Below are 23,082 nucleotides of genomic sequence, written 5' to 3'. Positions count from 1 at the left end.
GAAACTTCCTCTCAGGGACCAACCAATCTTCCATCCTTCTTAACAGTTGCTGGCTTTAATGGCCTGGCTAATGAAAGCCAGGTGCTGAAGGACAGAGGACTGTCAGAGTCGGTGATTCCTACGCTGTTAAAACCTAGGAAACCTACCTCCAGGAAGGTTTATCATTGAGTTTGGAAGGCGTACATTATTTGGTGTGAGTCGCGGGGGGTTTCTCCCTGTTCCTTTTCTGTGTCTTGCCTGCTGGAGTTTCTACAACTGGGTGTAGACCAAGGTTTGGCTCCTGGCACCATCAAGGATTTTTTTTCAAAGGCCGTTGGCGGCGAAATCTTTGGTTCACACTTTTGTGCAGGGAGTTCGCCATCTGGCTCCTCCCGTGCGATCCTTGGTACTTACGTGGGATCTCAATTTGGTACTGTCGGTGCTTCAAAAGCCTCCTTTTGAAAATATTCAAGAAATTCCTCCGCTCACTCTGTCGCAGAAAGTGGCTTTCTTGGTAGCTATCACTTCCGCACATCGGGTGTCGGAGTTGGCCGCGTTGTCCTGTTGGTCACCTTACCTGGGAATTCATTGGGACGAAGTGGTGTTGTGACCCTGTCAGGCGTTTCGGGTTGTCTCGGGGTTTCATTTAAATGAGGATATTGTGTTGCCGTCCCTATGTCCTAAGCCGAAACATCCTAAGGAAATTGCCTTGCATTCCTTAGATGTGGTAAGGGTGATTCAGGTGTACCTGACGGTGACTGAACCTATGAGAAAATCACATTTTTTGTTTGTTCTTACGGATGGACCTCGTAAGGGGCAGGCCGCATCTGCTGTAAACATTTCCAAGTGGATCAGGCACACAGTGGTGCAGGCCTACTCCATTAAGTGTCAGGTTCCTCCTTTCCCTGTAAAAGCGCATTCTATGAGGGCGCTTAATGCTTCCTGGGCCTTCCGTCATCAGGTGTCAGGGGTTCAGGTGTGCAAGACAACTATGTGGTCATCTGTACGCACATCCACAAAGTTTTATAAGGTGGATGTACTTGCATCTTTGGATGTGGCGTTTGGCCGCAAACGTTTGTAGGCTGCGGTTGCAGAGGCTTCCGCTTCTTGAGGGTGTATTTTTTTCCTGGTGGTGAGCTCCAATTTTTCCTGGTTGGCTATGTTTAGCCTTGATGGGAATTCTGCGTTTGCTGTGTTTTTTCCCACTCATATTGACACTGCTTTGGGACATCCCAATGGTCTAAAGACTTGAAGCTGTGCCTTTCAGTGAATGAAAGAGAAAACTGGATTTTTGTCTTACCGTAAAATCCTTTTCTATGAGGTTCCCTGACGGGACACAGCACCCGCCCCTCTGTTGGGGTTGAGTTATAGGTCTTCTGACACTGCTTGGTACAAACTGGAGTCCTACAGCATTAAGTGATGGTATACCGTCTTGGACTGCCTTTATTCCTACTCCTCAGGAGAGACAGCACAAAGCCAATGGTTTAAAGACTTGAAGCTGTGCCGGCAGTGAACCTCGGAGAAAAGGATTTTACGGTAAGGCAAAAATCCATTTTTTTTTTTATCTTCCTTGCATGTCCCCCGCAGATCTACAGCTACTGCGCTGCTGGGATTTGTCTTGGATAAATAAACCCCATAGTGTATTTTAATTACTGTAATTATTGTGGGTACTGACAATATTCGGAAAAGGTAAAAACGAACATTTGAAAATATGGTTGGTGTGGTCAAAAGCCCCATTTCTTTGCTTCCGTTTCTGTTAACCTTGTGACTGCAAATAACATTTTGGTTACATCATGTCTAACCTTTCCTTACATGACTATTGTTATTGCCAGCTGTTGTTTAAATGATTTTGTTGTATTTTTAAAAAAAATACAAAATTATGAACACAGAGTTTTAAATTTAAATGTGTGATTCAGGGGCATATGAACATTGGCTACACCCTCTAAGTTGCATGAGCAAGCTGGCCTGGTGTCACTCAGTGGGCCTTTTAAATCCTTTTGTTACCAAAGTTTAACTCTGTGGGTTTAACAAATCTGTGTGCTGTGCCTAACTTTTAGCTGCAGATGTAAATTTGTATTTTACACTTCTTGGGAGCAAATTAGCTTTTTAGTTGTGACTGGTCTGTTTTTTTTTTCTACTTTTAATAATTGGACAAATATCAAAACATTTTGGGCTTGTGTATGAAATCTGGAGCAAACCTAGTTTCCCATAGTAGTAGTTGCCCATATCAGATATTCAGATTTAATACTTTATAAAAGGGAAGGAATCTGATTGGCTGCTATGCATAGTGTTTCCACTTTTGATCTGTTTTGTTTTTTTGTACTTCCGCTCCATTACAGCCTCTGTGACTAGAAACTGTTTATTTTGGGAAGCCACATGTGAGCTAAATAGATTTAGTTTGCATAGTCTGTTTCTTATTGATATCCCATTCTTGTCTATTTCTGCAGGGAGGAGAAAAGGAAAGAAGTCAGGAACGAGGCTGGGTGGTAGCAGAGAGTGCAGCGTGGCAGACAGAGGAAAGGCGAAGGTCTAAGCAGACCAGAAAGGAATATTTCAAGGTATTTTAATATATAATACAGTGTTTTTTGCATGCTGCTTACATTAAAGTTCTCTTTCGTTCATAGATGGACATATTACTCCATAAATCATAACTACTGGGTTATTTTGCCTCCTCCAGGAGTAGGACTAGGCAGAAAAAAAAACACCTGGCAATGCCCATGGGCTGTCCTCAGCTGGTATATAACCCCCGTCTCTGCTCTAGGTAATCAGTTTTAATCTGTCTAGTCAGGAGTAAGGACCTAGGCTCCCGGCTGGGATCTCTGGTCCTAGCAATTTTCTTCCTACTTACATCTTTTTGTTTTGTTCTCTCGGGATATCTACAATTAACTGCTGGGCTGGTCAACGGCCGGATAATCTAGATCCAGTGGTCCCCCCAGCCCAGTCCACAGCTACGCGCTAGGTCGGCCGCGACATAGCCTCACGGACAGAGGCTGGCCTGCGAGTTAAATGTCTCACAGGGTTGCATACGACCGGGCTTGGGTCTGAGTCGCAGCTGTCCCCTGGCTGACAGCTCCCCTACTCGGTGGCGAGGAGTTCTGTCAGGAGCCTTACCCGCACCATGGAAGGGTAAGTACATTCCCCCACTCTCCCCTTTCCCCTTTTGGTGGTTTTCTTTGGAGTGGATGCTTGTACCCTCCAGTGGCAGTCAGACCTGCCTGCAGGTTCCCTCCTATTTTTAAATCCCTCACTGAGCTGGGCTTCCCCCACTCCCATTCCCCCCTGTCTGAACCTAGAGTCTGGTAGGGGTCCCAGAGCAGAGCAATGCAGGCCCCACTCTTTTATGGTCCTGGGATAGTGTGTGTCCCGCTCTGGTAGTATAGAGGGGTCCCAGTGTAGGAGACCCCCTAGGGGCATGCCCTGCTGTTTGCAGTGTGGGTTTAGTGCAGGGGGGTCACAGTGCAGAGTGCACAGCAGAGTCCCCCCTAAGCCAGTGTCCTACCTTTAGGGGGGTTCCCTTGCAGAGGGTGCAGAGAAGATCCTGACAGCATGCTTCAGTGTTTTTAGCTGATGGTGGCCATTTTCCCTTAGTCTTACTGGTCTCCGGTTAGCGGCCATGTTTGTGTACTCGGATCATGTCACGGGGGCCATTTTCTCTTAGTCTGGCTGGTCTCTGGTTGGCGGCCATGTTTGTGTAGCCGGATGATGTCAAGGGGCCATTTTCCCTTAGTCTGGGAGATGCTGGAGACAACTGAAGCCTGGTGGGGATGCCAAAGCTCTTCCTCTTCCTCCTCCTTAGTTTACTCTTCCTGTGCCCTGGACATATAAACAGGGATAGCATCCATGATGATGCTGGGTTTGAATTCTCGGCGCTCCTCTGGTCAGAAGGGTGAGTCTTTGGGGGTACCTGTTATCTCTTTCTTAGCTGATAGGTATCCTGAGCATTGAGGGGATCCTTTAGCGGTGCCAAAATATCGTTTTTGTACTGCAAGGTCTTCCTTTCCTTTTGGAGCCTTAGGGTTACATCTCTGCCACTGACCCCCTCATGGAGGCGGTAGGTCCCTCTGAACCCCAGCTTCCCATGGTTGCACTGACAGCAGTCCCACAGTCCTTAGTGTCCCGGGTGGAAGTGGCATGTGGGCAAAGGCCCAGAAGGAGGTGTCCCCCACCTTCTCCTGCTCAGTCTGTCCCTTTTGATTCTGATGCCGCAGTGGACGCGGCCTGTCCAGGGGGGATTTAATATCACACCCCTTGATCCATCTGATAGTGAGGATGATTCCTCCATGGTCGCAGCAGTGAATGAAAAAAGCGCTGGTAGTCGCACTTATCACTGCAGTGCGTGAGACTTAAAAAATGGAGGATGCTTCTGATGTAGCCACGGACGAAAAGAGTGGAGAAAGAGATGTACATTGCTCAGGCAGTTGGAACTTCTTAGCCAGCCATGGGTGCAGAACCTCAGATCGCCAGCGTAAACAGGATACAAGAAAAATGGCTGCACACCAAGAGATGGCTCACGATGAAAGGCTTTATTGAACAAGGATTCAAGGTACAGCAAAATAGATGGTAGACATGTTTCACACGACTCACTAGTCTGAGTCGTGTGAAACATGTCTACCATCCATTTTGCTATACCTTGCATCCTTGTTCAATAAAGCCTTTCATCGTGAGCCATCGCTTGGTGTGCGGCCATTTCTCTTGTAGTCACGACAGACGTGGCTGTGTCATTTGGTAAGCAAAAGTCGCATCGTACTCCAATGGTGTTTCCTTATGTGCCCTTTTTTGACAGATTTTCATTTAAGGAATGGGAACAACCAAAATTACCCTTTGTGGTCCCCAAACGTTTTGCTATACATTACGCTTTTGAGGAGTCCCTTTTAAAAAAAGTGGGCTATTCCACCAGCGGTTGACCCTGCTGTTTCCAGGTTGAATAAAGCAACCATGATCCCAGTAGAGAAATCCCCGACCTTTAAGGACCTGGCTGAAAAGAAAGCGGAGGCTGTGGCACACGCAGCATGTTTACTATGGCTCGTTCGTTATTGTGGCCAGTCTTTGTCTCAACCCTGGTGTCTCAGACCCTAACTAAATGGGCCAAGCTTTTGCGCCAGTGCCTGAGGGTTGAGCAGGTCCCCGCTGCTTATTTTGATTTAGCGGTCCAGTTGGTCCATGGGCTGCAGTTTATTTGTGATGCAGCTTTGGAGACAGCTCCTCTGCTGTCCAAACTTTCTGTTTCAGCGGTGGTGATTTGGCGCATGCTGTGGCCTAAGAATTGGTCCGCAGGCCAAGCCTCTAAGAAAGCTCTCATTGATCTTCCCTTTCAAGATGATCGCTTGTTTGGGACTACCCTGGATGACATAATTTAAGGGTATCACGGGAGGGAAAGTACCTTTCTGCCACAGCCAAGGAAAGGGAAGGAGCCTCGCCGCAGGTGGGGGGCCCTCCTTTTCAGCCCTTAGACAATGCTTTTGTGCTTCTGGGATGGAAAATAAGGGAAATAGATCTTTTAAATCTTCCCTGGGAAGTTCCAAGCAACCTTGGTCTGGTAAACCTAGAGCTAGCATCCCCAGACCAGCAGACAAGACTCCTTCAGCATGGAGGTCTGCCCTTACCCATTATTGGGGTGGGGGGACATCTTCTCTGGTTTCCGGCCCTGTGGACTTCTTTGGGGAGCGTCAAGGAGATCCGCAAAATATTTCTTCTGGGGTACCCAGAAAGGGGGATAAAGCTTGCCCTTTTCAGGTTTTTTTTTTTTTTTTTTTTAGGTCTTGAGTCTACTTATGCAGATTTAATTCCTGCAAAGGTTCAGGTGATGTCTGAACTACCCAAGGTCCCCCCTATCCCTGTCTAGAGAACTGATTTACCTAAACCTGATTCTTTTTCTGACCAGGGTGGTCCTTCCTCTGCACAAACTTCAGGGACCACAGGACGTGATTCACTGGCTGCTGTCACACAGATAGTTTTCTCTCCCATTTTGCATTCTAAGTTTTGGTTCTAAGTCTGGTGATATCCCCCTTCAAGACAGTTTTGTTTGCACAGTCTTACATGTAGCTCCTTTAGCAGGTTTGGCTCCACAGGAGGATACCAAAGTTTGTGACGAGGTCACAGGGTCCTCTAACTGATGCTGGCAGGCATCCAAGGGCCACGGTAAGGCCAGTATCATCCTCGGCTAAGGCTTCTTCCACAGTTACTGCAAGAAATCAAGAGCAAGGATCTTTCAATTATCCTGATGGCTGTAAATGTCCCTTGGGGGCTTTTTCTCTGAGAAGGCCAGTTGACCAAAGGGCTGATCTACCATCTTGCTTTACAGTCGCTCGCTGGTTTTAATGGCTTAGCTATTGAAAGCCAGGTACTGAGGGATAGAGGTTTGTCTGAATCAGTGATCCTACTATGGTGAAGGCGAGGAAGTCGATTACCAGCAAGATATACCATCGTACTTGGAAAGCGTACATTTCTTGGTGTGAGTTGATTAGTGTTCATCCTCGCTCCTTTTCTGTGGCACGGATCTAACCCTTTCTTCCATGAGGCGTTGAGCAGAAGTTGGCCTTGAGTACCATCAAGGGCCAGGTGTCTTTCAGCAACCCATAGCCATGCATTCTTTAGTTCGTACCTTCATTCAGGGCATTTGACATGTGGCTCCACCTGTACAGTCTCTTTTGCCGCCATGGGATTTAAATTTATTGCTCTCGGTTCTCCGGAAACCTCCATTTGAGATTATTCTGGAGATTCCCTTGCCTACATCGTCCCAGAAAGACATTCTTGGTGGCTATTACCTCAGCCTTCTGGGTGCAGGAGTTGGCAGCTTTATCCTGTCCTAGTCCTTTTTTAATAGTCCGTAGAGATAAGGTGGTTCTTCGTCCCTGTCCATCGTTCCTACCTAAGGTTGTCTCTGACTTCCATTTGAATGGGGACATTGTGTTGCCTTCCTTGTGTCCCAAGCCAGCTCATCCCAAGGAATTTGCTTGCATACCTTGGATGTGGTTCGGGCGATTCAAGTGTATCTGGTAGATACAGAGTCCTTTGAGAGGTCAGACTTGCTTTTTGTGGTTATGGATGTACAATGACTGCTTCTTTGGGCTAACATCTCCAGATGGATCAGACAGATGGTGACTCGGGCCTATTCTAATAAAGGTCAGGTTCCTCCTTTCCCTGTCACGGTGCATTCTACTCGGGTGCGGAGTACTTCTTGGGCCTTCTGTCATCAAGTGTCAATACCTCAAGTTTGCAAGGCAGCCACTTGGTCACTTTGGTTTACCAAATTCTACAAAGTAGATACTTGGCTGCAAGGTTTTGCAGGCTGTTGTTTTAAGAGGGGTTGTTTCCTCTTGAGGGGTGTTTTTCTTTCAATTTTTATTTTTTGGATGGGTCTCCTGTGACCCGGTTAAGGCTCCTGTGTCCTGGTTAGGGCTCTTGTGTTTAGCCTTGGGTTATTTTCCCCACCCCTCATTTTCCTTTTGCCACTGCTTTTGGATGTCCCACTAGTTATGATTTATAGAGCACCGTGTCTGTCGATGAATGAAAGAGAAAATTGGATTTTTTTACTCAGCGTAAAATCCATTTCTCTGAGTTAATGGAGGGACACGGAACCCACCCCTCTAAGGAGTTTTGATACCTCTATTTAGGGATCAACCGATTATCGGCAAAGCCGATATATCGAGGGCCGATATGCAATTTCCCCGATATATCGGAATCGGCCCGATATATCGGGGCCGATCGGAATTCCGAGGTTACCGATATTGCCGTTATTTCGGGAAAGTGCTTGTAACGAAGTGATGCCTGCAGCTAGAGGCATCACCCCGGTACCGGCGTCCATAGCCGACGGTCGACTGTCTTGTAATGACAACCGATGCGGCTGAGAAATGGATTTTACAGTGAGTAAAAAAAATCCAATTTTTTTTATTTTAAACAAATCTTTACAGCAGTCTTGAAGTCCTTAAAAGCAATCTCCAGTTTTTCTGTGTAATTGTTGGAAAAAGCATTACATAGGTGCCAACACTCATTTTAACCCTTTTTTGACAAGAAACCACTAGTCTAAAAGCCAGGACCAAATTTAGTAGCATTGGTTAACTTGACAATACCTCAGTAATTTATTTTCCTACTTAAGTCTTTTTTACAGCTATAAGTCTTTTAAATGTATGACGTTAACACGTCTGCCCATGATTTCTATTATGAGAATAACAATTGGATAGTTTTTTGTTGTTATTTTATTAAGTTTTCAATCCTATTGTCTTTTTTTTTTTTCCCATAATGTATTTACCTTTTACTCTAATGCACAGTGACGGCTGCAGCGGGTTGCCTTTTCTACTGTGGCGGTTATGCTGTAAATTAATTTGTTGTGACTGATATAATTATCATTCAGCAGCATCACTGTAAGTCCCGGTTCACACATGCGGAAACCCTGCAAATCCTCTGCGGGTTCCCGCATCGCACTTAACTCGCAGGCAGTTCCCACTTCCATATGCGAATCGCTGGGGGTGTCAATACAAAGTTAACGACACCCGCAGATCAGTTTGCAAATTGCAGTGCGGACATGAATTGGATTGCATAGGTGTGAACACCCATGCAATCTGATTCTGGTGCGGACTCAAAAAAGGGTCCTGTGCGAGTTTGGTCCGAATGCGATGCAAATTCAGCCATACAATCTATATGGCTGAGTTTTCATTGTACAGACATCGCATGTGATTTGCAGAGCAGTGCGCTGCGAATCACACTCAATGTCTGTCATTGCATATGTGTGAACCGGCTCTAACTCCTGCAATCTAACCTTTTTTTTATTGAATCCATGCCGAATCTATGGACGGGGGGGCTTGTCGGCGAGTGAAACACCTTGCGAGATCACATAGCCCTGGTTACGACAACGGTTACGGATCAGAATCACAGCATAGCTCTGGTCACAGCGCCCCCATTCCAAGATGGTGCGGTGGACTGCGGGGAGTGGTGCCCACCTAATGCCAAGGTGTGGCGAGTATTATTCCCCCCTCTTTTCCCTGGGAATTACTGGGGTGGTTGCGGGCCCCCCTGTGTCCTTCCTCCCCACATGGTTCCCCCCCCCCTCCTCTCCCTAGCAGGGTTTCTCTTGCATTGGGCATCCTCACCTGCCCCCAGCCTCTCCCCTAGTCCCTCTTTGGGGGTGCATGGGGTGTTTTTTGGGTGGGGGTACAAAAATGGTGCTGGGCTGGGCCAGAGGGCAGTGGGAGTGTGCCGCTGGCGGCCCACTTTTAGGGGTGCCTACACTTTTTACGTGGGGGGGTCCACGTGTATTGTATTTATAACACGTGCATTACCTTACATTTTTCAACATTAAACCTCATTTGCCATGTAGTTGCCCACCCCATTTTTTTGTTCAGGTTAGCTTGTAAGATTACCATGCCCTGTATGGAAGATATTGGCCTGCTTAGTTTAGTATTGTCCGCTAATACTGAGATTGTGCTGGTTATCCCACCCTCTAGGTCATTTATGAATAAATTAAACAGGATTGGTCCCAGGACAGATCCTTGGGGGACCCCAATTTCCACTCCCGACCTATTCTTATTGCACTCTTTGTAATGTTGGAATGCAACCAATGACCCCTCAGCCTTGTATTTTTTTGAAGGCCTTTTCTTTAGTTTTAAAGCGGTAGTATACTCAGACAACCTTACTCTAAATCTGCAATATGTAACTTCAGGTTACTCTTTATAATCATTGTGCCGCATACAGTATGCAAATAAAACGTTCTTACTTGCTCCAACCAATAAACTTTTTCTGAACGCTCCAGCTTGTATGCAGCCGCCGCCATTATAAGTTCTGTCTTCCACGTCCCAACAGTAATGTATTTCCGCCCTCACTCTTTCTCACTCTTTCTTTGTGTCCGTAATCCTGTGCATGCGCATCATTCCCCGAAGCCAAGCCTAGTTTTCGTTTCCGGTTACTTTGGAAACTATGTCCAGTGAATAGGAGCCAATCCTGCTGCTGCCCAGTGTCGCGGGATCTCGGGGCTGACGCCAACATTAGAAAATGATGCAGCCCCGGCATCGATAAAGACAGAGCCCACAGGGCTATAGGCTCCACTAATTCATTTTAAATAAACTGGTTTGGATGGGTATACAACCGCTTTAATATGCGTTTTTATGTTGGAGTTTAGCCACCCAGGGTTTATTTTGGCTCTTTTAAACTTATTCCCCTTTGGAATGCAGTGGGCAATCCCTTTATTTAGTATGTTCTTTGAAGCACACACATTTTTCCCCTCCGTGTTCTTTGTTCCTAGGGTTCTATCCCATTTTATATTGTCTAGCAAAGAGCGCAGTTTAGGGAAGTTGGCTCTTTTGAAATTCAGTGTCCTTGTATTACCCTTGTGTTTCCTATTTCTATGATTTATACTGAAACTTATTGACCTATGGTCACTGTTTCCTAAGTTGCCCCGTATTTCTATATTCGTGATCAGGTCTGTATTGTTAGTAATCAGTAGGTCTAGTAATGCATTGTTTGTTGTCGGTGCGTTCACCGTCTAACCCATGAAATTGTCCTGCAAAGCATTTAGGAACTCACAGGCCTTAGCCGAATGCCCGGTTCCTTCTGCCCAGTCTATATCTGGATAATTAAAATTCCCAATTTTAATGACACTTTCCATCCCTGCTGAAATTTCAAGCTGTGATAAGAGGTCCGACTCCCCCTTTACCCTTTGGTGAGGGGGCCTATTGCATACACCCAGTATTACTTTCCACATAGTACCTTCCCTTTGAAGTTCTACCAGTAGGGATTCTACCTCTTTCTTAGATCCATTTGTGATAGCTTCCCTCATATTTACCTGCACATTGTTCTTGATATTGATATACAGGCATACCCCTCCACCTCTTTTAACTTCTCTATCTCTGCGATATACCCCTGAATGGTCGCCAGCCAATCATGAGAGCTATCAAAGTCAGTCTCTGAAATTCCTACAAAATCAAAATCCTCCTCATACACTAGCAGCTCAATTTCTCCCATCTTGTTGGCCAGATTTTTAGCATTTGTGCTGGCAATCAGAGCATTGTTTACCAGTGCGGACCCTTGGGGGATGCCACTAGAGCCACCAGGGATTGCCCACCCATGGACACCAGGGATGCCAATTGGTGCTCAGGGAGCCTTTTAGTGCCCTCCTCATCAGTGCTGCCTATCATTGCAATCTATCAGTGCCACCCACCAGTACCCATCATTGCCATCTATCAGTGCCCATCAGTGCTGCCTATCAGTGCTGCATATTAGTGTTTCATCATCAGTGCCTCCTCATCAGTGCTTGCCAATGCGGCCTCATCAGTGCAGGAAAAAACGTATTTATATACAAAATTTTATAACATAAACAAAACTTTTTGTTTTTTTCTGAAACTTTTCGGTCTTTTTTTCAGTGTTGCATGACCGCGCAATTGTCATTCAAAATGCAACAGCACTAAAAGCAGAAAATTGGCCTGAGCAGGAAGGGTGTGTAACTGCCCTGTATGGAAGTGGTCAAGGGTCAGGTTCCTCCTTTCCCTGTCAAGGCGCATTCTACGAGGGCGCTCAGTGCCACCTGGGACTTCCGTAATCAGGCGTCAGTGGTTTGCGGTGTGCAAGGCGGCTCCGTGGTCATCTGTACATACATTCACAAAGTTTTATAAGGTAGATGTACTTGCATCTTCGGATGCTGCGTTTGGCCGCAAAGCTTTGCTGTCTGCAGTTGCAGAGGCTCCCGCCTCTTAAGGGGGGGGGGGGGGGGGGGGTTACCTGGTGGTGGGCTCCAGTTGTTCCTGGTTGAGCTCCAATTTTACCTGGTTGGCTATGGTTAGCCCTTGTTGGGAATTATATATATTGCTGTTTTTTTCCCCACCCTTCATGTTGATACTGCTTTACATTCCAAGGGTCTAAGAAGACATGGAGCTGTGTCCGTCAGTAAACGAAAGAGAAAACTGGATTTTTGTCTTACCGTAAAATCCTTTTCTCTGAGGTTCACTGACGGGCACAGCACCCGCCCCTCTTTTGGGTTGAGTTATGTATTCTTCTGACACTGCTTGTTACAAACTGTAATACTTACAAGTCCTATAGCAGGAAGTGATGGTATACCCTCTGGGACTGCCTCAGGGGCGTAACCAAAAAGGTTTCCGCCTAGTCCTACTCCTAAACGAAGCAACATAAAGCCCAATGGTCTCTAGAAGACATAAAGCTGTGTCTGTCAGTGAGAAAATAATTTTACGGTAAGACAAAAATCCAGTTTTCTTGTAAATTTCAGCTGCATTTACCACTCATGTCACTAGGTGGCAGCATTGGCCTACAAATACTTTATCGTGTGTGTGTGTGTTTGTTATATATGTGTGTGTATATATATATATATATATATGTATATATATATATTATAGAGATCTGTGTGTGTTATATGTGCATATATAGAGAGAGAGAGAGAGAGAATATATACAATTTTTTTTTAGCAGCTTGCAGGGTTTTAACACCCTGGAATCAAGAGTTTTGTTTCCAGAAGGGGGGCATTAGCTGCATTTAAATTCAGTTTTATACCCTTATCTACTTGCACCATGTGCCTATACCTCCCATGAGGATCTACACCATTATTGCATGGATGCTTTGAAACTTAGTTAAATAAAGAATGTATGGTGCTTGGCCACAATTAAGGCAAGACTGCTGCACTAAATACATCCCTAAATACTGGACCACCACAAATTCTATAAAAACAATAATGCATTGTCTCTTAAAAGTGTCACATGTGAACCAAAAATTAAAATAATAATGTTTGATACCTTGATACCTTTCAATATCATATATCCACTATCAAGTTAATAGCAATATTTAGTGCAATTAATGTATAAAGTTTGACATTCCCAATAAAATGAAAAAAAATTCCATAAGTGAATACAATTAACAAATCATTAATTCATAAACGAATAACAATCTGAATAAAGTCCATCCAAGCAAGAAAAGTGCTCTGTGCTGAAGGTTTATATGAAAGTGCTTCTGTGTCACAATTGTGTTCCTTAGGGCAAACAGGCTGCTTACCAGATCAAAAGATCTCACAAAGGAGATCATAGGTGCTTAAAAGTATTCCCCCTCTGGAGGACCGACACTTGATTTTGACCATACCACTTGCCGTGGGATATTCTAACAGCCAGCTCCTGCATGTGCATGGATTAAAAACAATCCATGGTGTAATGTAATATCAAGTGACATGTCATTACTGCTGCAATCACCAAGGTAAGTAAATCAGGTGTCTAAATATCTGGATAATGAGCTTGATGGCTAGGTGCATTGGCCTCTGGAGCAAGAACGTCTGGAGCTTTGAGGCAATGGATGGGGAGGTCGCTAGCAGTTATCTACAGGCAAGGAATGCTAATTCGGCACTTGGATAGGTGTAGTGTTTAGAAACTTAAATAGAGCCAGAAGTAGTTTCTGCACTACTTTTGACAACTTTAGGGCCATTTTAATAGACATCTATGCATGAACCCGTACAGATGTCTGTCAAATCGCTCCCCAAAGTTGCACTGACATGCGAGTTTGAAATTGTGCACGTTCAGCTGAATGGTTTCAAACCGGCCCTCAGTGTGAACTGATGCTGTTGCTGGCAGTAGGCTCCGATTTGACATGCGATTTGATATGACAAATCGCATGCCAAATCAGCACAATGTCAACAGGGCTGTAAGTTCCATGAACGATACCTCGAAAAAGATTCCAAAATGCTGTAAGCTTCCCAGAATCGCATTGCATGGGTGTAGGTGTGGAGAAAAAAAAGGGACCTACAGCATTTTGGTGCAAATGTGATGCATTTTGAGCCATACAAAATATATGGCTCAAATCGCATCGCACAGACATCACATGTGATGTGCACAGTAATGCGGTGTGTTTTTTTTTGGTGAAAATCACATGCAGTGTTCATCATGCGCCAGTGTGAACCCAGGCTATGTTCTATGAACGACACCTGGAAACAGAACCCAGGCTTAAAAAAGCAATGGAATATAAAACGTTAGAAAAACGCCAGTTGGCAGCGTTTTTTGGCGTATATTGACATTAGAGCGTTTTTACAGCTGAAAAACACCACTCAAAACCCACTAGTGTTTGTTTTTTGTTTTTTTTTTACAGCCAGAATCTGCCCCTGCCAAAAACTGCTGATAACAGCCTATCTATGCATGGGCAGATAGGATAACATGCTGGGGAGTTTATTGGCTGTAGCAGAAAACGTCTGACACCAAAAACAGCAGCTGTAAAAACGTCCAGTGTGCATGAGGCCTTAATGTTGGAGATGAAGATCCCAACATTATTTGGAAGTAGAATGGCTGCTTCCATAGTTCATTGCTATTTTTTATATATTGAGTTTATGTTTAAAATGTGTTTGAAAAGTAATGTGATAGAATGTTAATACATATACTGTAACTATAATCTACCTCAAGATGGCACTGAAGTTCATGTAGTTGAAAACTGCCATTTTTACCATTACAAGTGTATGTCTGTGTTTGCTGTATATCATTATTGCATTTTAATTCAAATAGTTTTAATTACATTTTTGACATTACACAAAGGTTAAATTGAAACAAGTTAGGCATTATGCAACATTATTGCATTTTAAAGACACACGTCAGCAGTATTGTGGAATACAGGGCTGTGTCTTGATCTAGTACTCTCCAAGATTAGCAAGTTTTTAGTAAAATTTAGATATGAAATAATAAACTGTTGCTGAATAAAAAATGATTGCACAAAAGGTCTCTAACCACAAGTGAGAAATTGGCATATAAATATCTAAATGTTTACTTCACTACAGTGCTATAATTATTATAATGTTGGGTTTACCAATACCTTTAATTTAACCTACATATGTGGTGAAAAAAAGTCATAAAGATTTACATGGGTGAATGCTCTGTAAGCCCCTGAATTCTCTTGGTGCTATGTAAGAAAATTCCAATCCTACCCTACAAGTCAAGGACTCTAAATCCACCCCACTTTCCCCAAAGCTGTAAAAGAGAGGCTCAAACAATTTAATAAAGCATGCATTAGGTGTTTCGGGTGGAGCTTTTGACCTTTGCTGCCACTTTATCATCCTTTTATGCTTTGCTTTTAGTACAGGAGTATTTTGAATCAAACCTGTCAGACTTAGTGGTCAAAATGGGCACTCTGATTGTTGTGGATGCAATAGGTTCCAGGGCTTCATTAGGGAGGAAGCTTGAGTTCTTCTGTGCAAAGTAAAACCAAGATCAGAGAGGCTCACGGAAAAATCTTGTCTGGCTTACAATGTTAACACAACTCAATTAAATGAGTGAATCATGTAATTACATATAGGTACACCCAGTCTAAAGTTCTTTTTTTTTTTTTTAGGATGGCTGACATATTAAAACTGGAGTTGTGGCCTATTATAATAGGATACCTTGTTTCCTAAAAGCATAAATATCTGTTACTTATGGTTGTGCAGATTTGAAAAAAAGTGACACGGGAGAGTCCACAGCTGGATGTTACATAATTACATAGGTCGAAAAAAAGACTTGAGTCCATCTAGCTCAAACAATAAAAAAGAAGTGCAGTTTATAGTAGTCCCTGCAGTGCACACAGGTCATCTCCTGCTATCATGTTGCTATTAAGGATTGAAGATTTTTAGGAGCATAAATTTGAATAGAAAAATGTGTAAATTTGTAGTTTTCCTTGACAGTAATGTGTTTTTTCAAGGGCCAAATTATATTTTACATGTTTAATTTTTTGCAGAAAAAAAAACCCCTGAAAATATTGGTTACAGAAGCATCAAACACCTTATTCCTTTTATTCTGTTTATATTTACAGTACAAGTCTTCTAGGAAGTGCTCAGGTGGAAATGACAACGATGAGGTGAGACATTTGTGATAGTAACCTTCGTGTTTACTGAGGAAACATTTTTCTCAGGTCATCTTTCAGGGCAGCATTGAGAGACGGATCCTCCCACCTGGAAACAGGAAACACATCGTCTACCATTTTAAAAAAGAACATAGCCCTGAGCCTCAGTTCAATGTGTTTGCTCTGGATGCTGGACGAGCAAGAACCATTAGATCATTAGATGTTTGTTGTTTTACACAAATCTTTCAGGCCAACTTGCTAGTTGCAGTGACCTCTGTGTCCAGTTAACTATCATGCTGTTTTTTTTTTTTTTACACTGGTTGTTATGCCTAAACAGGGTACGTAGGAGGAAAAAGGTACATTTTTATACATTCTCCTGTTTTTTGTTTTTATTACGTATTCTTAGACTGAAGTTTCTCTTCCACTGGGGAGGCTGCAACTATCCCCCCAGCTGTGGTGCATTTGGTGCAGATCCCCCCTATAACAGTTTCTTGGCAAACTATATTTTTCTCTGACCTGAGGTGTTATGGCCTAGGTACTCGTGCGGCCCATGCAGTGTCTGAAATAATGGTGGCACACCCACATGGCTTCCAATATGGCATTTTAGGCCTCAGTCATTATGCGGGATGATGTACGTCTGGTCAGAGGGTGAGCTGTGCAAAAACAAAGCACTGCAAACATATTTTTCTCTTACGTCCTCTGACAGGCGCAGCCCGTTTAGTATGCCTTCACCATTGAGTAATGGCGCCCTCTGCAGTAGTAAGCTAGGTAGTGAAAAGATTTAGCAAAAAACTTTACACTAAGACACACTTCTAGGGGGCTGTCCCTCAGACATTCCGGTTCGTGTTCAAACAAACAACGCCACAGCGGTGGCATACATCAATCACCAAGGGGGCACCAAGAGTGCCAGGCGGCCAAAGAGGTGGCCAAAATCCGGTCTTGGGCCGAGGTGAATGTTCAGCGCTTTCGGCTGTTTACATTCCGGGAGTGGAAAACTGGCAGGCAGGACAGTCTTTGGATCAAGGGGAATGGTCTAGGCATCCAGAGGTGTTTCATCTCCTGTGTGCCCGGTGGGGGACCCCGGGCGTGGATCTGTTGGTATCAACAAAAAGGTGGGAAGGTTCGTGGCCGGAACCCGTGATCCTCTGGCGGACGCCACGGACGCGTTGGTGGTGCCCTGGCACAAGTACCGGCTAATTTATGCCTTTCCTCCGATTCAACTATTGTCCAGGCTCCTCCGCAGGTTGGCGTCGGAAACCGGTGCCAGTAATTCTGGTGGCTCCAGACTGACCTTGTCGGTCTTGGTACGTGGACCTCGTGCAGATGGTCGTCGAGCCTCCCTGGTGGCTTCCGCTGCAAGAAGATCTACTGTCTCAAGGGCCGATCTTCCATCCTGCTTTACAGTCTCTGGCTTTAACGGCGTGGCTGTTGAAAGCCAAATGTTGAAAGACAAGGGTATCTCGGATGCTGTCATTCCTATCTTGGTGAAGACTCGGAAGTCTACCTCCAGGAAGATTTACCATCGTACCTGGAAGGCGTATATCGCCTGGTGTGAGTCTCAAGGGTTTCATCCACGCTCCTTTTCAATGGCGAGGGTTTTAACCCTTCATGCAGGAAGGTGTTGATCAGCGCTGGGCACGATCAAAGGTCAGTTGTCGGCTTTAGCCATTTTCTTCCAGCGTCCCTTGGCGACTAATTCCTTGATTCACACCTTTATTCAAGGGTTGCGTCATCTGGCTCCCCCGCGGAAGGCTCCTTTGCCTCCGTGGGACCTGAATTTGGTTTTGTCCGTTTTACAACGGCCTCATTTTGAAAACATCAGAGATATAGCTCTGCCTGTGTTGTCCCAGAAAGTTGCTTTTCTGGTGGCTATCACCTCTGCTCGCAGGGTGTCTGAATTGCCATTCGCCTTATCTGGTTGTTCATAGGGATAAAGTGGTCCTGCGACCCAATCAGTCTTTTCTCCCTAAGGAGGTATTTACTTTCCACCTCAACAAAGATATTGTTTTACCTTCGCTTTGTGCGAAGCCCAAGCATCCCAAGGAATTTGCCTTGCATTCGTTGGATGTGGTCCAGGCAACCTGGGTTTACCTGTCTGCCACGGAGTCCTTTTTGGAAGTCTGATTCCCTGTTTGTCCTTCCCGGGGGACCTCAGAAGGGTTCGGCTGCGTCCGCTGCAATCATTTCCAAATGGATCAGACAGACTATTGTTCAGGCCTATTCACTAAAGGGTCAAGTGCCTCCTTTCCCTGTGAGGGCACACTCTACTAGAGCCATCAGTGCCTCTTGGGTTTTTCGCATTCGGCTTCTGTGGCTCAGGTGTGCAAAGCGGCGACATGGTCGTCTTTGCACACTTTCACAAAATCCTACAAACTTGATGTAATGGCATCCTCGGATGCTTCCTTTGGCCACAAAGTTTTTAGTGCGGCGGTTGTTTGAAGAGACGTGTTGCATTTTGTTCTGGGGTTGGCTCCTGTTGAGCTTCTGTTGCCCTGTTGGCTCCGTTTTTTCTCTGGCCTAGTTGACACGTTGCCTTTCTTTGGTTGCGTCTTCCCACCCCTCACACCTGCACTGCTTTAGGACATCCCAATGGTGAAGGCATACTCAACGGGCTGCGACTGTCAGAGGACGTAAGAGGAAATAGAGTTTTTGGAAGAACTTACCGTAGAACTCTTTTCTCTGAGTCCTCTGACAGTCGCAGGCAGGTTGATGGTCTTCCTGTATTGCTTGCTACGAAACTGGAGAAGAGTACTGTATGGTTTAGGGTAATGTCTGAGTGACAGCCCCCTAGATGTGTGTCTTAGTGTAAAGTTTTTTGCTAAATCTTTTCACTGCCTAGCTTACTCCTCCAGAGGACGCCATTACCCAATTGTGAACGGGCTGCGACTGTCAGAGGACTCAGAGAAAAGAGTTTTACTGTAGGTTCTTACAAAAATTTTATTTTTAGTCTCAACTGAGACCAGGGAAACAGCAGAGCGATATGTACATCTTTGAATTTCCACCATACATAGCTCATGGATAGCTGGCAGTGGGGCTTTATATTTGGAGGCAAATGGAGCAATATGTAGCTGACCATGTGAGAATCAACACATTACCTTCCCCGCAGATCCTGTCACACAGGACAACTCCAAGGTAAGCTGGAGATTACACCTGGTGTACCTCCTTGTACCTACCTTCATCTTTGGTACAGTGTGGGGTACCCTTGGGAGGAGGTCCTCTCTTTGGTGTTGGTTACTATGAATGTTTTTGTGCCTCTTACAAGCTCAGGATGAATGTGCTTTGTGTTACTGTCCATCCTAGGTGTGGCAAGTTGGAGGCAGAAGCTGCAGGGCAGAGTGCCAGCAGCTGAGAGTGCAGCAGAACTTGCAACCTGTCAACTCCTTTTCCTACATTTATTTTGAACTGTTGCAAGGGTACTGGGGTCTGCTTTTTTTTTTTTACATGGGGGACCTGCTGTGGTTTAATAATTTTTCTGTGCTTGATTTTGGGGAAAAACCCCACCCCAGGCAGAACTAGAAACCTAAATTGTGGATCCTGTAACATTTAATTGACAGACCCTTGGACTAAACCGCTATACAAGGGCTACATAGATAAATCCAACACATTAAGGTACTGGATTTCTGATTTGCCATTTGCCACTTCCTTGCTGAGGGTGCTAGCAGCTTTAATTTCCCACTAGGTCTGGACTCGTTAAGAGTAGGCATGGGCTCAGGCATGTTTGGATCGTAGTCATGACCCACCTGAGCAATCCCGCCAGGAAGCCATCACTGCACACTGCCAATCATGAGCAGCATGTTTATGTGCAGCTGCGGGCCAGGGAATGCCTCCCTGTCTATGATTGACGGTGTGCAGTGGCTGCTTCCTGGCGGGATTGCTTAGGTGGGTTGGGACTAGGATACTAACACTCCTGTACCCATCCCTAATCAAGACCTTAGATGCTGAGAGGCTTTCGCTGTGTCTCATCTTGAGTGGATTATATAAAGATACTCAGATTTACTTCAGATTTTTTTTTTTATTGGTTAAATAGGACGAACTTGTCTTTTTTCTTTTTCTCCCTGACTTACTTTGTAACTATATATCTAAGTATTGGTGATAATCACTGCGCAATATGTATGAATAAATATGTAGTATTAATCATTTTCCAAATAAACATTTGGTTATGTTCAGGTCTAGGGATGAAAGCTGGACCTATTATGTGTTACTAGTATCTACTATGCACGCCCCAGTTGGTGTGCTCAACCTTAGACCTTTATCACCTAGAACTCCCTGAGTATCTCCACTGGATAGATGTATAATGCATTGGTAGCCATGGAGCAGGTTAAACCTAGGTCCTGTGATAATGCTAATTGTCTGCTTGATGACCTAGGCATCAATTGCATACAATATGTATTGCTGATTGAGGGGTATTTCCTAGATGAATACCCCATGTCTCTGAACTCATGTTCCAGTATTCTGCTAGTCTATGTCTGTGTGTTTTATCTCTCATGAATATACACATGAAATGGATAAATTAGGAACAGGAACTCTAGTTTCTGAAGTCAAACTAGTTTTCCTCCTTGGTGCGGATTAATGCTTACATGGGAAAATTGCTTGTATATGTGATGCTTCTAATAGCCTGCTTTTGTGCATAAGTGGCCTCATGAATTGGGAAAGGTTAATTAAAGGAATTTTACCTTAACATGGCAATATGGTTGTCTTTATGCATAAATGTACATAGACAATATGTGAGTGAATGGTTTAGGAATACAACTTCAGGGCTGAGGCCTGACCAGAGGCGGAGATACTGGCCAGATGGGACAGGCTCCCCCAGTCCTTGGACCTGAGGGTGTCTCTGAGTCGCCTGACCAGAGAGGATCTTCTGTGGTGGCTCCTGTCCCCGGCTATAGCGGAGGGGAAATCCTTCAGGCCGTTGCTGTGGACTGTGATTACCACGAATGCCAGCCTGTCGGGCTGGGGTGGCGTTCTGGGCAACCTGTCTGCCCAGGGCACTTGGTCGGGGGCGGAATCCTCCCTACCGATAAACATCTTGGAATTGCGAGCGATCAGGCTGTGCCTGATCCATTGGTCGGATCGTCTTCAGGTGCAGACGGACGACGCTACTGCGGTGGCTTACATCAATCACCAAGGGGGCACCAGGAGTGCCCGGGCGGCCCAGGAAGTGACCGGTATTCTGTCAATTTCGGCAGTTCACATTCCGGGTGTGGAGAACTGGCAGGCCGATTATCTGAGCCGCCAGACCCTGGACCAGGGGGAATGGTCCCTGCACCCGGAGGTGTTTCGGATGCTGTGTGCGAAATGAGGATCCCCGGATGTGGATCTGTTCGCGTCCCGGCTAAACAACAAGGTGGGAAGGTTCGTGGCAAGAACGCGCGATCAGCTGGCAGACGCCTTGGATGCGCTGGTGGTGCCTTGGCACCGGTATCGTCTGATATATGCCTTTCCCCCGATTCAGTTGTTGTCCAGGTTCCTGCGCAGGTTGGTCTCGCAACCGAAGTTGGTGATTCTAGTGGCCCCGGACTGGCCACGCCGGTCCTGGTATGCGGACATCATTCAACTGGCCATCGAGCCTCCATGGCGGCTACCGTTACGAGACGATCTACTGTCTCAGGGGACCGATCTTCCATCCTGCTTTACAGTCGCTGGCTTTAACGGCATGGCTGTTGAAAGCCAGGTCCTGAGAGACAGGGGTCTCTCATCTGTGGTCATTCCTACTTTGCGCAAGGCTAGGAAAGCCTCGTCCGGTAAGATCTATTACCATACTTGGAAGGCTTATTTTGCCTGGTGTGAATCCAGAGGCTTCCCTCCTCCTGCCTACTCTGTGGCGAGGGTGTTGGCCTTCCTACAAACTGGTGTGAATTAGCGCCTGGCGTTGACCACCATTAAGGGCCAGCTGTCCGCGCTGGCCGTCCTTTTTCAGCGCCCCTTGGCGTCTAAATCTTTGATTCGTACCTTTATTCAAGGTGTGCGTCACTTGGCCCCTCCTCGGAGGGCGCTTCTACCTCCTTGGGACTTGAACTTGGTTCTGTCCGTTTTGCAACGTCCTCCCTTTGAAAACATCAGGGAAATTGCTTTGCCTCTGCTGTCCAAAAAGGTTGCTTTTCTAGTGGCAATCACTTCTGCACACAGAGTGTCGGAGTTGGCGGCCTTGTCTTGCCGCTCCCCTTACCTGGTGGTTCATAGGGATAAGGTGGTCTTGCGACCCAACCAGTCCTTCCTTCCAAAGGTGGTTTCTGATTTTCACCCTAATGAGGACATTGTTTTGCCTTCGTTTTTTGCGAATCCTAAACATCCTAAGGAGTTTGCCTTACATTCCTTGGATGTTAGGGCGATCAGGGTCTACCTGTCGTCCACTGAATCCTTTCGGAAGTTGGATTCTCTTTTTGTCCTTCCTGAGGGACCTCGGAAGGGTATGGCTGCGTCTGCGGCGACCATTTCAAAATGGATCAGACAGACCATTGTACAGGCCTATTTGATTAAGGAAAGGGTACCACCCTTCCCTGTCAAGGCGCACTCTACCAGAGCGGTGAGTGCGTCCTGGGCCTTCCCAGCATCAGGCTTCGGTGGCCCAGGTGTGCAAGGCTGCGACTTGGTCGTCTGTGCACACCTTTTCAAAATTCTACAAACTTGATGTTCTGGCATCGGCAGATGCCTCCTTTGGCCGCAAAGTTCTGTGTGCGGCAGTGCCTTAAGGGGGCCCTAGTTTTGCAGGTCCCTGGCTGTTGGGGTTGGTTTTCCCCCTTTGTTTATTTGCTTTCCTGGGTTGTTGCTCCAGTTGAGCTTTTCTGTTTCCCAGAGGATACCTTTCTGTTCACGTAAGGTTCCTTTCTCTGACGTGGGTGCTGCGTTGCCTTTGTGACGGTTACGTTTCCCACCCCTCATGTCTACACTGCTTTGGGACATCCCATTGGTGAAGACTGAATGAGTGGGCCGCGACTGTCAGGGGACGTAAGAGAAAACTGAATTTCTCTATCGCTCATTGACAGACGTAGTCCTCGGTGATTCAACACCCTCGGGTTATGCTGCCCTCTACAGGAGTAGGACTAGACAGGAAAGAAAACGTTCTGGCCACACCCTAGGGGCAGTCCCACAGGGTATATCCTCTCACTTCCTGCTCTAGCAAATCAGTTTTTTTCTGTCTAGTTAGGAGTAAGGACCTAGATACCTTGCTGGGATCTTCGGTCCTGGCAGGATTTTTTTCTTAGAAACATTCCTTGGTGCGGAATTTCATCCAGGGGGTGCGACATCTGGCTCCGCCAGTGCGCGCACCCTTACCGCCTGGGATCTTAATTTAGTGTGGTCGGTTCTTCAGAAACTTCTCTTTGAAGATAT

At 45.6% G+C, this 23,082-nt stretch overlaps 1 protein-coding gene across 3 annotated transcripts in view; it reads left to right on the top strand.

Moving 5' to 3' along the window:
* LRCH2 (leucine rich repeats and calponin homology domain containing 2) overlaps positions 1 to 23,082 on the top strand; it is a 281,372-nt gene that overhangs the window by 155,934 nt on the left and 102,356 nt on the right. For all 3 annotated transcript variants that reach the window (XM_082262513.1, XM_082262512.1, XM_082262511.1), the window contains 2 exons: positions 2,427 to 2,537; positions 15,724 to 15,768. In XM_082262513.1, coding sequence (XP_082118639.1) covers positions 2,427 to 2,537; positions 15,724 to 15,768 — 156 coding nt within the window. The remainder of the gene's footprint in view (positions 1 to 2,426; positions 2,538 to 15,723; positions 15,769 to 23,082) is intronic.

The sequence above is a fragment of the Pelophylax lessonae genome (genome assembly GCF_965119305.1).
Source record: "Pelophylax lessonae genome assembly, chromosome: 7".
Classification (NCBI taxonomy): Eukaryota; Metazoa; Chordata; class Amphibia; order Anura; family Ranidae; genus Pelophylax; species Pelophylax lessonae.
This window is presented reverse-complemented; position numbering and strand designations above follow the sequence as displayed.